The sequence below is a fragment of the Tiliqua scincoides genome, chromosome 5, assembly GCF_035046505.1.
Source record: "Tiliqua scincoides isolate rTilSci1 chromosome 5, rTilSci1.hap2, whole genome shotgun sequence".
Lineage (NCBI taxonomy): Eukaryota > Metazoa > Chordata > Lepidosauria > Squamata > Scincidae > Tiliqua > Tiliqua scincoides.
In genome coordinates, this window is record NC_089825.1 from 87,288,066 (window position 1) to 87,304,979 (window position 16,914).

At 46.8% G+C, this 16,914-nt stretch overlaps 1 protein-coding gene across 1 annotated transcript in view; it reads left to right on the forward strand.

The window, feature by feature from the left end:
- Positions 1–2,300: 2,300 nt before the first annotated feature.
- KPNB1 (karyopherin subunit beta 1) overlaps positions 2,301–16,914 on the forward strand; it is a 39,699-nt gene continuing 25,085 nt past the window's right edge. The window contains exons 1-6 of the mRNA XM_066628549.1: positions 2,301–2,661; positions 4,479–4,537; positions 10,277–10,459; positions 10,762–10,962; positions 12,401–12,553; positions 14,222–14,281. Of these exons, the coding sequence (XP_066484646.1) occupies positions 2,622–2,661; positions 4,479–4,537; positions 10,277–10,459; positions 10,762–10,962; positions 12,401–12,553; positions 14,222–14,281 (696 nt within the window). The 5' untranslated portion in view covers positions 2,301–2,621. The remainder of the gene's footprint in view (positions 2,662–4,478; positions 4,538–10,276; positions 10,460–10,761; positions 10,963–12,400; positions 12,554–14,221; positions 14,282–16,914) is intronic.

Consider the following 16,914-nt stretch of genomic DNA (forward strand, 5'->3'; position numbering starts at 1 on the left):
AACTTTTGCAGCTGACTGCACCCTAAAGCCCCTGAGCTCAACAGAACCCAGCATGTATTTTTCAGATCATATACATAATGTAGAGGCAAAGAAGGAAGGCCCATAGCCAGGGAGACAGACTGCACTTGCTCCCGGTGTGGAAGGGACTGTCACTCCCGAATCGGCCTTTTTAGCCACACTAGACGCTGTTCCAGAACTACCTTTCAGAGCGTGATACCATAGTCTTTCGAGACTGAAGGTTGCCAACATACATACATAATGTGATGCCAATTTTATCATCAGATCTTTCCACAAGGACATGAAGGGCACTGTTGTCTTCAATGGCTCCACATCAGACCCCTTTAACATCCGAAGTGGAGTGAAGCAGGGCTATGTTCTTGCACCAACCTTGTTTGGGATTTTCTTTGCTGTCCTGCTGAAGCATGCCTTTGGAACTGCAACAGAAGGCATCTATCTCCAGACCAGATCAGACGGAAAGCTCTTCAACCTCTCCAGACTGAGAGCAAAGTCCAAAGTCCAGCTGAAATGTCTGTGTGACTTCCTCTTTGCCGAAGATGCAGCTGTCACCACCCACTCTGCCAAAGATCTCCAGCAGCTCATGGATCGTTTTAGCAAGGCCTGCCAAGACTTTGGACTGACAATCAGCCTGAAGAAAACACAGGTAATGGTTCAGGATGTGGACTCACCTCCCTGCATTACAATCTCTGCGCATGAACTGGAGGTTGTCCATGACTTTGTGTACCTTGGCTCAACGATCTCAGACACTCTTTCTCTCGATACTGAGCTAAACAAACGCATCGGTAGAGCAGCTACCACGTTTTCCAGACTCACAAAGAGAGTCTGGTCCAACAAGAAGCTGACGGAACATACCAAGATCCAGGTCTACAGAGCTTAGGTCCTGAGTACACTTCTGTACTGCAGCAAGTCATGGACTCTTTGCTCACAACAGGAGAGGAAACTGAACGCTTTCCACATGCGCTGCCTCCGATGCATCCTCGGCATCACCTGGCAGGACAAAGTTCCAAACAACACAGTCCTGGAACGAGCTGGAATCCCTAGCATGTTTGCACTGCTGAAACAGAGACGCCTGCGTTGGCTCGGATATGTCGTGAGAATGGATGATGGCCGGATCCTAAAGGATCTCCTCTGTGGAGAACTCCTGCAGGGAAAGCGCCCTACAGCTAGACCACAGCTTCGTACAAGGACATCTGCAAGAGGGATCTGAAGGCCTTAGGAGTGGACCTCAACAGGTGGGAAACCCTGGCCTCTCAGTGGCCTGCTTGGAGGCAGGCTGTGCAGCATGGCCTCTCCCAGTTTGAAGAGACACTTGGCCAACAGTCTGAGGCAAAGAGGCAAAGAAGGAAGGCCCATAGCCAGGGAGACAGGCCAGGGACAGACTGCACTTGCTCCCAGTGTGGAAGGGATTGTCACTCCCGAATCGGCCTTTTCAGCCACACTAGACGCTGTGCCAGAAGCACCATTCAGAGTGCAATACCATAGTCTTTTGAGACTGAAGGTTGCCAACTAATTTTAAAAAAAGCTTACAAAACATTTATTAATTAAAATATTAAGTATAAAATATGCATAACATTAACAACCACCCCCCCATGTATATGTCTCCTCAGAAGTATGCCCCACAGTTTAGAGCCCAATCCTATGCATGTCTACTCAGAAGTTTCATTATAGTCTATGGAGCTTGCTCCCACGTAAGTGTGAATAAGACTGCAGTCTTAGACTTGTGCAGGTCTACTCAGAAGTAAGTCCCATTATAGTCAACGGGGCTTACTCAAAAGTAAGTGCGAATAGGATTGTAGCCTCAGGCTGCAGTCCAATTCACACTTACCTGGGAGTAAGCCCTATTAACTATAATGGGGCTTGCTTCTGAGTAGAGCTGCATAGGCACTCAACGCGTGCACCACCTTAGAAAAAACTGATCAGGGAGTTGGGGGGAGGGGAGGAAAGGCGGCGCTCCTTCTGAGTTGAGAACGCCATGACGTACGAAGTGCGGTCAGCCAATCAGCGCGCTCGGGAGGGCAAGGCGGGCGTCGGCCGGTTGAAAATGTGAGGGGGAGGGGGCTTCATCAGGGCGCCACAGAAAGGAACGCAGGCATGCGTGAGCACGCCACTGACGCACGAACGTTGCGTACTTGAAGGCGGGCTAGGGCCTTGCCCGTCCCGCTCAGTGAACAGGGAGAGGGGGGAGCGAATTAGCGTCATCTCAGGCCGCGTCGGGGGGGGGCACGCACTCACTCGCGCACGCGCGCGCGCTCTCTCTTTTGTCCCCCTCCCCCCTCCGGCTCGCGGCCGCTCAATCACTTCGCTTCACGTCGCCGCGCGCGCTCTTTTCATTTCCAACCCCAGCCCGCCCGCGCGGGTGCGCGCGCTCTGTCCCCCCTCCCCTCCCCTCGCTCTCTTCCGCCGCCGCCACCAGGAGTTTGGTCTGTGTGTGGGCAGCGGGGGGAGGGGAGTAGTAGACGAGAGGAGAGGAGAGGCGCTTCCGCCGGGGGTGGGGCCGCCCCACAGCTGAGGGAGAAGTAAAGAGCGCGAAGGCAGAGAGGCAGCGCGAGCAGGCGGAGAGGCGTCGGCGGCGATCCCGGCGCTGGTCCTCTCTCCCCGCCGCCATGGAGCTGATCACTATCCTGGAGAAGACGGTCTCCCCAGGTGAGCAGGGCGGGCCGGGCAGGGCCCCTCCATGTGGAGGGCTGGCGGGGGGAGCCTCCCCTGTGGGGAGAGGCCGGGTACATGGAGGGGGATGCCTGGGGCAGAGGCTCCCCCTGTAGGGAAGGGGTTACTGGGGGCAGCCGGGGGGACGCTTCCCCTAAGCGGGGAGGGGGAATGGCTGGCCCAGGGACTCCCCCTAGAGGTATAGGGGAGGGGTTAGTGGGGGGCAGCCTCCCTTTTGGGGGAGGCCAGGGATATGGAGGAGGGAACGGCTGGGGTAGGAACCCCCCTTTAGGGGTATAGGGATGGGGGTTGGTGAGCAGGGCAGGCTAGAGGATATGGGGAGGGGAAGCCTCCTCTGTGGGGGGGAGGCCAGGCATACGCAGCGGAATGGCTGGGGCAGGGACTCCCCCCCTTAGGGATAGTGGGAAGGGGTTCGTGGGGGCAGGCTAGAGAATGTGGGGAGGGAAGACCGAGGGTGGCCAAGCCTCGCCACGAGGGTTGTGGGGCGTTGAAAACGAGGGCGACCCTGCTCTGTGTGGAGGCGGTCGAGGGCTTGAAGGCCTCTCCCCCTCCCCCCATTGGGGTGGTGGGGGCAGCCCAATCGTATTCATGTCTCCTCGGAAGCAAGTCTCATGATAGCCAATGGGGCTTACTCCCAGGTGAGCGTGGATAGCATTGCAGCCTGAGTGGGGGAGGGAGACCATGGGGGGGCTTCCTCGGCCCTTGGCGTGGGGTGATGCGGCGGGTCGGGCAGGAAGGAAGCGGGTGTTCGGGCATCAACGGTCCGTCTGCCTGCCTTTGGCATCGGGCCACTGGGAAGTCCTAGAGCTGCACGTGTGTGGGGGGTGGGGGTGGGGGTGGTTTGGGGGTCACCGATCTCTCCACTGATGGGGGGATGGATGGGGTGGGGAGAGAGCCCTGTGAGGGCTGGAATGGGGTCGCCTGCCTGTCGTGACCCTTGTGGGAGAGGCAAAGGGCCTCCCTGTGAAGAGTGCTCCACACTCATGGCTGTGGGCAGAGGAGGGGTCTGCTGCCACTTCCCTTGTGGCTTCTTCCCCAGGTATGTCTTCTTGCAAGGGGGTAGCTGGTGTGTAGGTGGAGTTGTGGGGCTGATGGAGGAGCATGTGTGACTTACAGTTCTGTGCAGCAATATGGGAGAGGGCTGCAGTTGCAGGGGTGTGCACGTGCAGGGGTGTCTGTTCATTTCAGGTGCGGGGATTCGTTCAGGGGGGGCTTCCCAGGTTGGGTGTATGCTGGCACTGTCAGGGAGAGTGGAGTGGGTGAGCGAAGTGTTATGCCCCAACCTAAGGCGATGGAAGTTGAGTGCACATGGGGTGAACCTCCTGCAGAGAGGGGTTGAGGCTACCTGGTAGTGTGGAGGCTGTACCTGGTACTGGCAAAGTATCGGGTGGGTCAGAATGTTGCCCCCCCATCCTGCCCACAGAGAGGAGATGCAGCTCTCCTTGTCTGCACCTCTCAACTCTTCAGTGTGAAACAGAACAAGTTATTCTCCTCTTCTCCCCCCCCCCTTGCTTTCTGAGCTTGCTGGGGGAAAGGAAGTTGTTCAGGAGGCATCAGACCCTCTGTGCTGGACCCCTGTTGGGAATGTGGCTGTGGGTGCGGGGGGAGGGAGGATGTGAGTGCCTTGGTTCTTAGGTGATGGAAGAGGGCTGCGGATTAGGAAGGAGGGGGAAAGAAGCGGCAGAGATGAGGCTTGGAAGAAGTGCTCCTTGTAGACGGAGTGGAGCTGGAGAGGCCGCCACTGACGCCCCCTCCTCGTGTATCTTCCCTTCTCCCCCCTTCATCTCCTGCAGACCGCACCGAGCTAGAGGCGGCGCAGAAGTTCCTGGAGCAGGCGGCCATCGAGAACCTGGTAAGCGCGAAGCCGGCCTTGGGTGGGGTTTGCCGAGCAGCAGGGCCTGGCAGGCCGGAGCGCCATGGAGGGGCGCAGCCTCACCGAAGGCTTTTCCCTTCTTTTTGGAGCGGGGGGCGGGGAGAGGAGGCGGCCAGTAGCGAAGCGCCCGGGAGTCGCGCCACCCAATCGCGGCTGCGAGCCGGGCCCGCGGGAGGGAAAAGGAAGGGGAGGGCGGTTGTCTGTGCCGCGCTGCATGCATGGAGGGAGGGGGGAAGGTGGATAGATGGGGCCTGCGGGGGCCGGCCATGTGGGGAAGCCGGCATGAGTAGCTGGCTGGGAGGAGGAGGAGGCTGCCGCCCCAATCTGGCCTTTCCGCCTGTGTGTTCACAAGGCGGGCCTGCTGGAGGCTTCGTTTCCGTGCTGCCCTCCCCACTTTCGTTTCCATCTGTGTTCCAGCCTCCTCCCTTCTCATCCAACTTTCCCATTCTTCTCATTCAAGTGTCCTTTCTCCAAAACTGCTTCTCCTGTTCCTGATAGGCCCTTTGTTGAAATCTGGGATCCTCCTTATTCTTTTAAATAAAGTTTTTTCCCCCAAGCTCTTCTGTTTTGTTAAATGCTGTAGCCATTTCATCTCTACTTCTGAAAAGCTTGCTCTTGAACAGGGTTGAGAGGAACATAATAGTCAAGGGGTCCTCTGTTGGAATCTTGCATATGTAACACTGAACTAATGTGGCAGTTTAGATTTTGCTCTCCTGGAGAGTGAAAGCAGAGGACTTGTTTGGGGGGGGGGGGAAACCAGGCAAGAAATGTTAAAAGATACCTTTTTAGTGAATTTACTTGTAGGAATGTCAGCTTCTGAGTTTTGTGACTGGAGTACCTTTTAGGCAGAATCTGAAGGTGAATCAAATGTAATCCAGCTTGTTGACTTTATAAATGTGAGCAAACCTATGTTGCTGATAGTGGGGTATTCAGATGACTGCAGTGCACAAATTTATTAAAGTGTAAGCATACCTTGCAAGTGCTCATATGACCCAGGGCACAATCCTAACCAAGTCTACTCAGAAGTCCTATTTTATTCAGTGGGGCTTTATTCTCAGGAAAGTGTGGTTAGGATTGCAGCCCCAGTCAAGTTGAAATTAATGGTAATCGTACATGTGATACTTCCTATTGCAAGAGATAATTCTTGAGAAATTTCTAGGGCTGAGCTTTTAAGAGAATGAGAATTCTTGAAGGCTTTTTCAGTCTTAGAGATTTGGTGAGAACTTGTGTGTTTTGGATTTTTTTGGTCATTGACTAGCTGTATGTGTGTTTTATCAGTGCTTGATGTGATAACAGATGCTTTGTATCTTAGTTATTATACAGGTTCTTAGAAAGTCCCCCCCCCCCCCGCTTTCCCAGTTCTCATTTGCAGAGTTAAAGTCTTGGTAGATTGCACTAAAATGATGTTCATGCAAACTGGTACTTCTAAAAGTATCAGTGTTTTCTACAGTGTTTAATTAGACTAAATTAAAATGATGAACAGTTCAAAGCAAGGTACCATTGTCGCTGAACTGTTTGTTCATATTTGTTACCAGAGCAGGCCTTCCCCCATAAATAGTTTCAGACTATAGAAAGGGTGATTGCTGATTCTCTAGAAAACTAAGCAACAGAAAACCTCTAGGACAGTGCTTCCCAAAGTGTGGGTCGTGACCCACGGTAGGTTGCAAGCCCAAGCACAGTGGGTCACATCTGGGCCCTTGCACTGGAATAGGAAGCATTCCATAACCCCCTTTACTTTATCAAAGCCTCCACAGACCTCTCCCAGCCTGGCAACCCACTCTACAGGCCCCAGAATGGTCCTCAGAAGCCTCCATAAGCCATTTCCTGTTTTCAGAAGCCATTTCAGAAACCCAGAAGTGGGTTATAAAGGCTTCTGAGAACCATTCTGAGGCCTCTAGAGTGGGTTTGAAACTTTTTGGTCCTGAAGATCTTGCATATTAAAAATTAATATTGAAAGTATTGAGAGTCAGTATCAGATACTTTTTCATTTATCATACTTGTATTCTATTCTTTTTCCATAGTATGTCGTACATTATGTATCATATTTTATCCTAACTGTTTGAGATAGGTCAAGCTGGGAGGCATGAACTTCCAATTTCTCTTTCCGCCCTCCCTGCCTCCTCTCAAATGCCTGTTGTCCATTTGTCTTCACAGTCTACTAGGACTGGAAGTAAACCAAGATGCAGGGGGGAATTGGGAAGAGGTAAGCATCCTTCTCTCTGCCTGCTGATTCTCCCCTGCATATGACCCCCTACACACACACAATCACATTACCTTAACAAACATGAGTTTCATGCTTGTCATGATAATGTATATTTCTGCCCTTAGTCTTCTGTTGTATTCTGGATAAGAAACTTGGCAGCAGACTGACTGCAAAAGGATGGGGTACCACTTGTTACTTCATCTCCCTGTGGTAAAATAATAAAAGTTATGGAAGGTTGGGTTCTTCACAAGTGTGTGCTACTTCACGATAAGTCATTTATCACTGTAGAATTCCTATCTTGTCACTTAAATCCATTGTCTTAAAGTATACTTAAAATAAAGATTATATATTGCAGTTAGTAGAGAAGCAAGTAGGGGTGAAATGGGAGAAATTAGAAATATCACTCACTCTAGCCTCCTGCTCTGTAGCAAGTGTTTGCATTCTTTAAAGTGCTGTCGCATATTTGTCCTGACTGCATCATCACAGAATGATTTTAATTATCTTTCTACATAAGCTCTTTCCCAATCCCGTTACTTTCAAAGATTTAACATGGTTTTCCCAAGCCTCTCCCTGCCCTGTCTCTGGGGAAGGAACTATTGAGTATTTCTTATTCCTCCATGGTAAATGATGGGACATAGGTCACATCTCTCCTACCTGTTCCGGCTTTCTTCCCCAACCACCCAAGCCTGGGCTGAGGAAAGAAGTTCATCCAGCTTTTGACCCTGGGTAGTAGACAGACATAAACTGATGTATGACTACCCTGAACTAGAGTAGGGACTCTGAGGAAGCTGACCAAATAATTTGAGACTTAGCGGTAGAACTGAGTTCATAGTCCAGTATCAAATTCTTTAGGTAGCAGCCCTAGATCATAGTAAAGGTAGGGAGGCCAGGATCCAAAGAAAGATCTGCATGACTGAGAAGGTGCTTGTCTTGTATTTCTCAAACAGGAAACAACTCTTTGAAACTTAAGTAGTTTTCAAAAGCTGTTTCTGGTGTGATGGAGCTCTGCTATTCAACAAGCCAAAAATCCCATGAAGCATGCCAGAGCCCTAGCACTCTTGTAGTACTTCCACTTCTGGTCAGTCTCTGACTTCTGGACATCAATATCAGTCTTCATCACTGGAAGTGATGTCACTTCCAAATGTTAGTGTGTTTGTATTCTTAGAATTTTTCAGGTTGTGGTGTACCCTATGCCTGTGGCATAGAGTAGGTTGGGCTAACTTGTCTTGTCCTACCCTTTTTGCACAAGCAGACTTTGTAAATAAAACTTTCCCAATATGTGAACTTGTTCTTGTTGAAGAGCGGTGTATAAATATTTTTAATAGTAATGAAAGAGAACATGCCAACAAATGAAATTAAATAAGAGCAAGATGTCAATACTAAAGTAGATGAGTCTTCAGCTGCGTTCAGAATTCTGGCAGTGATAGAACCAGAAGTTTTATATAGAATGTTGCAATTGGAAAAGACCCTTTTCCTAACTGTCGCCTGATTGTTGTCTGATGGCCCTTGTTGTCTGATGGCCCTTGTTGAACATGAACAAGCAGTTGTCTGATGGCCCTTGTTGAACATGAAGGACATTTAATGGGGCAGGGGTGATCCCTACTGAGCAACTTCTATATTGTTTTACAAATGGGCAAAAAGAAAGAAAGAGAAAACTATTGCTAGTGATTTCTAGGCATTCATTGAGTTTGGAATTGGATTTCTGTCTCTCACAGAACTTATTCTTGGAATAAGCTTAGATAGAATACAAAAAATGACTCATGATCCAAATGGATGCGGCTAATTGGCATATTTTTGTGCCGGACAAAAATGGCTTACCTTGAAAATGTGTGGTTGGGTATGATGTCTTTGTCCTACCATTTCTCCTTAATCAGAAATTGTCACCTTAGTACAGACTTCCTGGGTCTTATCTTAGTTTTACAGACATGAGAAATCATTGTGTGTGTGTGTGAGAGAGAGAGAGAAATATGTTTAGTTGCTGTCTGCCATGTACCCACTTCCTCTCCTCTTAAACCTGTGCTCTGGAACCACTTTGGACTATCTGTGTCCTCTGCCTACTGTTTTAGGTAATTGTTCCATGCTTGGTATGAATTTTAATGACCTTAAGAAGCAATTGTAGAGCACTGTCTCAACTATTTAAAGGTTTGATTCCCCACACAATTCCTTTAGAACTGAATTTGGAGAGGGGGCCAAAGGGAGAACGGAGGAATAGACAACATCACATGTAAAGACAAAATTGGTTTAGGGCAGGGTTGAGCAAACTTTTGGACCCAAGGGCTGTATTTCAATATGGAACTTGTAAAGGATCACATAATGCATACTTGTCATCGTTGCTAGCATAATTTTGATTCCAGTTCTGCTTTTTTAAAAAAGCACGAACCTTTGAATACACATTTACAGATATGTAACACATACTGATGTTCCAGTGAATGATTGATTACATGTATGATGGGGGGCCCACCAAACTCACTGGGCTAACTTCCTTATTATTATTATTAACAACTTTATTTCTACCCCGCCTTTTTCCCCGGAGGTATTCCTTATCTTCTTCCTTGCTGGCTTAACTGGGTAACCAGCGTTTCACATGCTTTCAGTGTGTGCTTTCACTGGCTAGCTGTCTTCTTCCTTGTTTCCCGATCCTGCAAGGCATTCTGGGGCGTGATCTGGCTAGCAGTTGTCTGGGTGACGATGGAGGCACCGAATGGTGGAATTTGCAGAACATATCCCTGTCATTGAGCAGCGCATACCTGTACTATCTACTTTTATTTGTTTTTGCATCATTCATTTTTGAATTGCAAAGTTTTTTCTGTTTTGCTCTCTTGTTAAGGCCAGTTCTTTAAGACTGTGTGGTTCTCAGAGAGGGGGAACACTTGCATATTCTGTCATGATCAGTCAGTTGGTCTGTTCACACTCGCTCTGCATTTGGGAAGGAAATGCTACATTTGAGTGGTGGTGCTGGTGTCTGTGCACATATGTGTACAAGAAGGATCTATTGATAGTCATGAACGGAGAGCAGTCAGCCTTCAATTTGGCCCTCTATCTTAGGCCAAATCAAGCCCATGGATCTTACTATCCTTTATTCTGTCACAGAGACTCTGAAATGGGTAACATGATAATAAATGTAAGAGCTCTAGACTAAGTGAAGAAATGAGGAAAGAGGCCATTTTGGTGTAGTGAAAACTCTTGGAACATGGGTTAAAGTTCCACTTTGGGCAATGCACTGTGTGTGCTTTAAGCTATAAATTAGTAAAAAACCAAGGTTTGTTTGCATATTGTGTATTATTGCACTGCTGAAGTGCTATACAAAAGAGAAAATCACATGGAAGTGATTGTGTCCATGTATGTTCTTGGGTTGGAAAGCTGAGATTATTCAGTTGCTTGAGCCTTAAAATCACTAGGAAGTACTGGCAATTAAATTTATTTAAACTTGATGTTTAATCAGTGCTTACTTCCCTCAGGGAGTATGAAACTAGTTTTGGTTACTGAAAAGTCTTTGCTTCTTTCTTGCCAACCAGCCTACATTCCTTGTGGAACTGTCCAGAGTGCTAGCAAACCCAGGAAACAGCCAGGTTGCCAGAGTTGCATCTGGTTTGCAGATCAAGAACTCACTGACGTCGAAAGACCCCGATGTAAAGGCACAGCACCAGCAGAGATGGCTTGCAATCGATGCCAATGCTCGTCGAGAAGTCAAGAATTATGTATGTAAAACCTTCCCAGTCTTCGTTCAGCTTTCCCCGTCTTTACTGCAGCAAATACGTAGTAGTGCTTCCACATCTGTGTTACCATGCCTTGCTCTTCAGTTTACTTTTCCTGTTTGCTTCCAAGTCAAGAAAGTTATATCTCTGGAGGCTGAAATTATTTAGTTACTTCAGGAAGCTTCTTAGACTGATGATCAAGAATGTAATAAACTGTGCATTTTTAAACAGTCATGCTAACAGTGTTCCAGGTATGGTAGTCTTCTCTGCTGATGTGGTGATCTATTTCTCTTGTCTCCTTACAGGTTTTACAGACCTTGGGTACAGAAACCTACAGGCCCAGCTCGGCCTCACAGTGCGTTGCTGGCATCGCCTGTGCAGAGATCCCCATGAATCAGTGGCCTGAACTTATTCCTCAGCTGGTAGCCAATGTTACTAATCAACACAGTACGGAGCACATGAAAGAGTCAACATTGGAAGCCATTGGCTACATCTGTCAAGATATAGTAAGTGATGTGAATCTGCTGCTTTTTGTACCTTTTCTCCTGCTGCAGCTGTTGATGGTGTAATTTGAGTCATAAATTCTACCCAGTGAACTAGTTCCCCAAGTCTGCAACCTGTATTAAAAATAGTATTTCTGAACATGCTTGGAGTTTCCTATGTCATTGAATAACTACTCCAAAACAGAGGTTTTGACATCAGGGCTTCCAAGCCAACTTAGATTGATTGTTTAATCTATAAGCAGTAGTTACAGTAACCATCTCCTGCTTGTGTACCTCAAAGCCTGCACATGAGTCAGTCTGAGCAGCCTCAGCTATGAGAAGCTTGAGGAACAAGAATTGCAAGTGTTTGGTTCTGTCTCATGTTTCTGTCTTTGCACCTGACTGGGATAAAAACAAGCCGTTCCCCCTTCAGGAGTTGTGCCTCTCATCTGGAGAGAAATATAAAAGTTCTTTTTGGAAAAGAATGTCCAGACAAAGTGTAGGGTACCTGTTTTGCTTTCTTTATCTGCTTCATATCTGAAGCTAGTCTGAGTAGTGACACAGTCCACAACCCTATCCATGTATGTGATGTGGGTCTTCTACTTTTCACATACATGTGAAATACAATGTCCTTGGAATATGACTTATGCTTTACTGTTGTGAAAGAAAGCTCATAGATGTATGAGTGCTCTAAAACAAGTTGGATAGGAAGAGATGAACTTTATGTGGCTGGATTCTCAATTTTCTTTCTTCCATGGCTACTATTGCTCTGGTCCGCTTGTCACAAATGTTCTTTTATTCCTTTTCCAGTTTCCTTTGCAACTACAGTGGTCCCTTATCTGCAGGCTCGGCATCTATGGATTTGAATATCTTTAGATGCCGAGCCTGTGGCTGGAGAGCCTCTGCACCCCCCAAGGTTTTCCTGCACCTCAGAAGTCCTTCCTGACACAACTGGAAGGCACTTCCAGTTTGTCAGTGCAGGGCCCCTGTGGACTTCATTATTATTACAGGTTGGGCATCCCTTATCCAAAGTGCTTGGAACCAGAAGCATTTTGGTTATTGACTTTTCTGTAGTGGAAGTACTGGCCATATTGGGAGTTAATGAGAGATCTTGGGACCCAAGTCTAAATGTAAAATTCATTTGTTTCGTATACCTTTTTTACACATAGCCTGGAACATACTCCCTTTTTACACATAGGAACTTACAGGCTCAAAGTAATGGAAAACAAATTTTGTTCATTGCGTGTTTTGAGTAGATATAAATAGATTACGTGAACAGATTCTGCGTATGCATGGAATACTCGGAGGCCCAGGCTTGCTCCTAAGCGAAATGGATGTTAGGACGTCCTGTGAGATCCCTGCATGCTTGTGGTAATCTGGAGAAATCTTCTCTTGGTGGAGTCTTGCTGGAAAATGGAAGGTGTTTCCTCTGTTGTTAACCCTGTACTAATCCATGTTTCAGGACCCAGAACAGCTTCAGGACAAGTCCAATGAGATTTTGACAGCCATCATCCAGGGAATGAGAAAAGAAGAACCAAGTAATAATGTGAAGCTAGCGGCTACCAATGCACTCCTGAACTCTTTGGAATTCACCAAAGCAAATTTTGACAAAGAGGTAAGCAGACCAGGTTGGTTTTGTTTGTTTTTTGTTTTGTTTGGGGAGTGTGTGCTTGTCTTAAAAACGTCATCTGATGAGAACATGAGAAATCCATAGTCTGTGATGAGAAACCATGCACCACGCTGAGTTCTGCTGATGCACCCTCATAATCTGCTGAGACTTGGATTTTTTTCTCTCAAAGCGGCTGTGAAAAGCCTGTACCCACCCTAAGTTGAGATTATTAACTAAAACAGAAGTCATGTGGCTTGTGACTGCTTGAGCCATGGCTACTGAAGGGACTCTAGCAAATCTTCATTTGAAGAACTCTGCAACTATGAACCTGCATAGAGAGTGCCTCTCTGCATGTGCTTGCATCTGGAGATCACTTTAGTATGTGGGGAGCAAGGCAGTCTCTTGGGTATGCAGGGCCCATAGTTTTCTTCCTAAGCAATCTGTTCTGAAGCCTGGCTTGCATGTTCTTTTCCCATCTTTGGCTGTAACAGAGTCTATTCCTGTGACTGATACACATTCGCAACATATTGAAATTTGCCACATGCTTGTTTTTTAGTTACTAAAATACACCAACAGATAGGAGGTGGAATTATTATAGTGTCTTAGAAGCAATACCTTATTTGCCCACATTTCCAGACGGATAGTATGTGGTAACTGTCAAAAGGTAATGTAGACCGCATTTTAATGGCTAATACAGGTCAGCTGTTGGCATCTGCTGGAGTTCTGTTCCTCGAACCCCCACAGTGCCTAAAAGCAAGGATAGTTAAGTCCACATAAAAATGTAAAGTGTCCCTTTAAATAGTGGTTTAAAAATGGTTTTTCTTACCATTGTAGAGTGGCAGTCAGTCTGTGTGCTTAAGAATATTGTGTCTTTCACTCATCAATGAGTGACTGACATTGACCTATGCATATTAGTTGGGGGAGGGGTAATGTGTGGTGTCCAAGTAGGCTGGTGGTGCCTTGAATCTTTTCTAAATTGTGACTCTGCATGTGCATATAGCACAGGTGGTGGGTTGACCTGGAGTACCAAGGTTGCAGTTGCATACCAGTAAGTTTCCCTGAAGTGAGGCTGGCTTCTGGGTCCCCGCATCTAGGATTGCAGTGCCAAATCTCTCTCTCAACCCCTGTTTCTTCTTCCCATCTCAACCTATGGGCTTCAACCTTGGCCAAAGAATCAAAGCACTGTGGGATGGGGTGGGATTAAGTTGTCTGTAGAGCAGACTTTACTTTCAATAGCAGGGGCAGGGTTAGCTGTGCACATCTAGTGAGACAGAGCCAGGCTCCTGTCTCTGGGATATTTCTCTGGACTCTCCTCACCACTGCCACTGCTCAGTGAAGGTGAGCTGGAGAGATCTTATACAAATATTCTTAATAATAATAATAATCTTCAACCAAAGGCCATTCACAAAGTGGTATACGGAGCTAAATAAATGCCCCATGTCTCTTGTGACGGGTTTTATTGGGGCTCAGTCTGGCTTAGTATCCTGAGCATTGCACCCAAGCGTTCTCCTTGCTCTGGCACTGCTTAGTGTGGGACTGGGAAAAACTGTGATTCTCAGGGTTGAGCAAGATTTCTCAGGCGTTGTCTACTTTAATCAGAAACCAGTTACTTCCCATTAGGGAACTTGTGAACCTTTGAGTCCTAATTCTGTGTTTTTACTCTTTCTCTTGTAGTCTGAAAGGCACTTTATTATGCAAGTAGTCTGTGAAGCAACACAGTGTCCAGATACAAGGGTAAGTTAATTCCTAACCTGTTGTCTACAAGAGATTACAACTTAGTGGTCTTGGTGTATGGAATTGAGCAAAATATGTAGCTTGACTCTCCAGAAAAAAAAAGATGAGACAAAATTTTGTTTGTAGGACTCATAACATAAAAAATAAATCCATGGTCTATGATGAGAAACCATGCACCACACTGAATTCTGCTGATGCACCCTCATATCTGCTGAGACTTGGGTTTATTCTTTAGAAGAGGCTGTTAAAAATGAACAGGACCACAAGATTTATGAATACAATAAATCTATGTGGTTCTCTGTACAGTTAAGTAAACAAGATAAAAAGTTCCTGCCCCAGGTATCTAAAAGTGACAGTTGTAGGAAGGCATGGGGCATGACAGCTAAGGTATGAATGGGAACTAATTGAGTTGCATGATACTTTTTTCTTAACTCCTTAATCCTTCATATCAAAGACCTTGCATAGCATAATAGGAGGGATTTAAAGGAAGATGTGGCACCATGTACCTAGTCAACAAATGAAATTCAGATGGGGCACTAAGGTAAGGCTCTTTTGGGTGGCTTATAGTGTAAAGCAGTGGTTCCTAAACTCTCTAGCATTGGGACCCACCTATCAAAAAGTTTCACTTTACCAGCCACTCAAGCCTTTGTGGCTAGAGTGATGATTGGGCAGCAGTGCTCTCTCCAAGTAGCAGGTGGTTTAACCCTTGATGCATATAGTCTAATCTGTCTTGCCAGTTTCACAACCTACCAAAAATGAGATTGTTTCCCACTAGTAGGCCACAGACCCACAGTCTGGGAATCACTGATGTAGACCAGGGATGCTCAAAGTTTTTGGTGGGAGGGCCATATCATCTCTCTGACACTGTGTTGGGGGCCAGGGGAAAAAAGAATTTACATTTAAAATTTAAATAAATTTACATAAGTTTAAATAAATGAATATATTAAAGATGAACTTATTTGCATGCATGAAGGCCTTGCACAAAGCAAGGCTGGCCTTTCCTTTGCTTCTGCTACTGCATCACAGACGTGAAACAGCAAGCAGTGGAGGAAGCCCTCATCCCACAGCTCACGCAAGAGGTCAGTCACCCTTACGCTAAGAGCAGTTGCGTTGGGCCAGTGCAGGCTCCAACAAATCTCCGGAGGGCCAGAGGCTCATTGGAGAATGGGGACTCCCTGAGGGCTGCATTGAGAGGCCTTGACAGCCGCATGTGGCTCCAGGGCCAGGGTTTGGGCACCCCTGATGTAGACTATCGGATGTCACAGAGTAGTGAATGTGGGAGAGAGTGTAGCAAGCCAGTGTAAAGTAACAGATGAGTTTATGCTGAACACAGAAGAGACTAGGGAGTTAGTGTATGGATGTGAGGAAGGCTTCATATGGTCTGAGCAATAGGAGTGGTGAGTTGAGCAATAGGAGTTTTGGCTAAAGGTGAGAGAACTAAGGTGTGGCCAGGAAAAAGAAAAAGAGGTTTTAGGAGGTGACCAGAGTGTTGGCCGATGAAAAATGATATTAACAAGTTGAACTTGCCAGCAAAGGAGCCTACTCAACAGTACAGGCTAGAACTATATCCTGGCTTCAGGTGCAAGTAAACATGATGTAGCAGAAGTGATACTTGCCAGTTGCTTACAAAATTTGTCAAGCCCAGAATTCTGTCTCCAATAGTAACAACCAGGTGCTGTTTGGAAGCTGGCAAGCAGACCCAAGAGAGAGAGAGATGGCAGTGTTTGGTTTTTGTCCCTGACTCCTGGTAATCCAGATTGTGATTCTGCATGAAGATTCCATTTTTACCTGTTATGACCTTCAAATTCTGCCCTCCATAGATTTGCTAGTAGATCCCTCCCTCCTGCTTCCTTGCAACGATGACCACTTATTGGAGTGGGTTTGATTGTGGACATTGGGTCAAAAGTTCTAATCTCATTTCTTGCCCATGTAGTATGTCTCCTGCTACCAGACTGAGGAAAGTGGGTGCCATAATTGCACTGGATGCAGCCCTGCTGGTCCAAGACCACTGAAAGGATGTGCTGTGTTCTAGAAAAGACACGTTGGTGTTAAAGATGCAGCTTCTACTATTACGGAGCACAAGTGAATACATGACCATGGTATCCAAATCATGTGGGAAACTGGCAACCATTACATCAAAAGACGGGTGTTCCACCATAATTCTGCACCAGATTAGAAATCTGAGAAAGCAGGAAGTGGTGAGCGTTTCCGTGCCTCTGGCAATGTTGCCACTTCAATAATGGGCTTATGTACCCAGTGTATTAAGCTACTGCTTGGTAAAAGGTCATTTATATTCACAGTGCTTTCTAAAGTGAAACTAATAACCTGAAGCAAGATTCATTGTTGCCCCAATGATGAGGTGATGGATCTTGTGACAACTTTTGCTATGGTTAACTATGAAGTATATTGAAATTCTTCTAGTGTTTTTTAAGAAGTGATAACTTGTGTTTATCCATGTGGACATTTTGCAAAAGCTGATGCAGGAACTGGGTGGTGAATGGTGATAGCTGCTGCTTTCCCAAGCTTTTTTAATCTCTAAAGCAGTGGTGCCCAAACCCCAACCCAGAGGCCATTTGTGATCCATAAGGAGCTCCCAGTCTCCAATAAGCCTCTGGCCCTCCAGAGACTTGCTG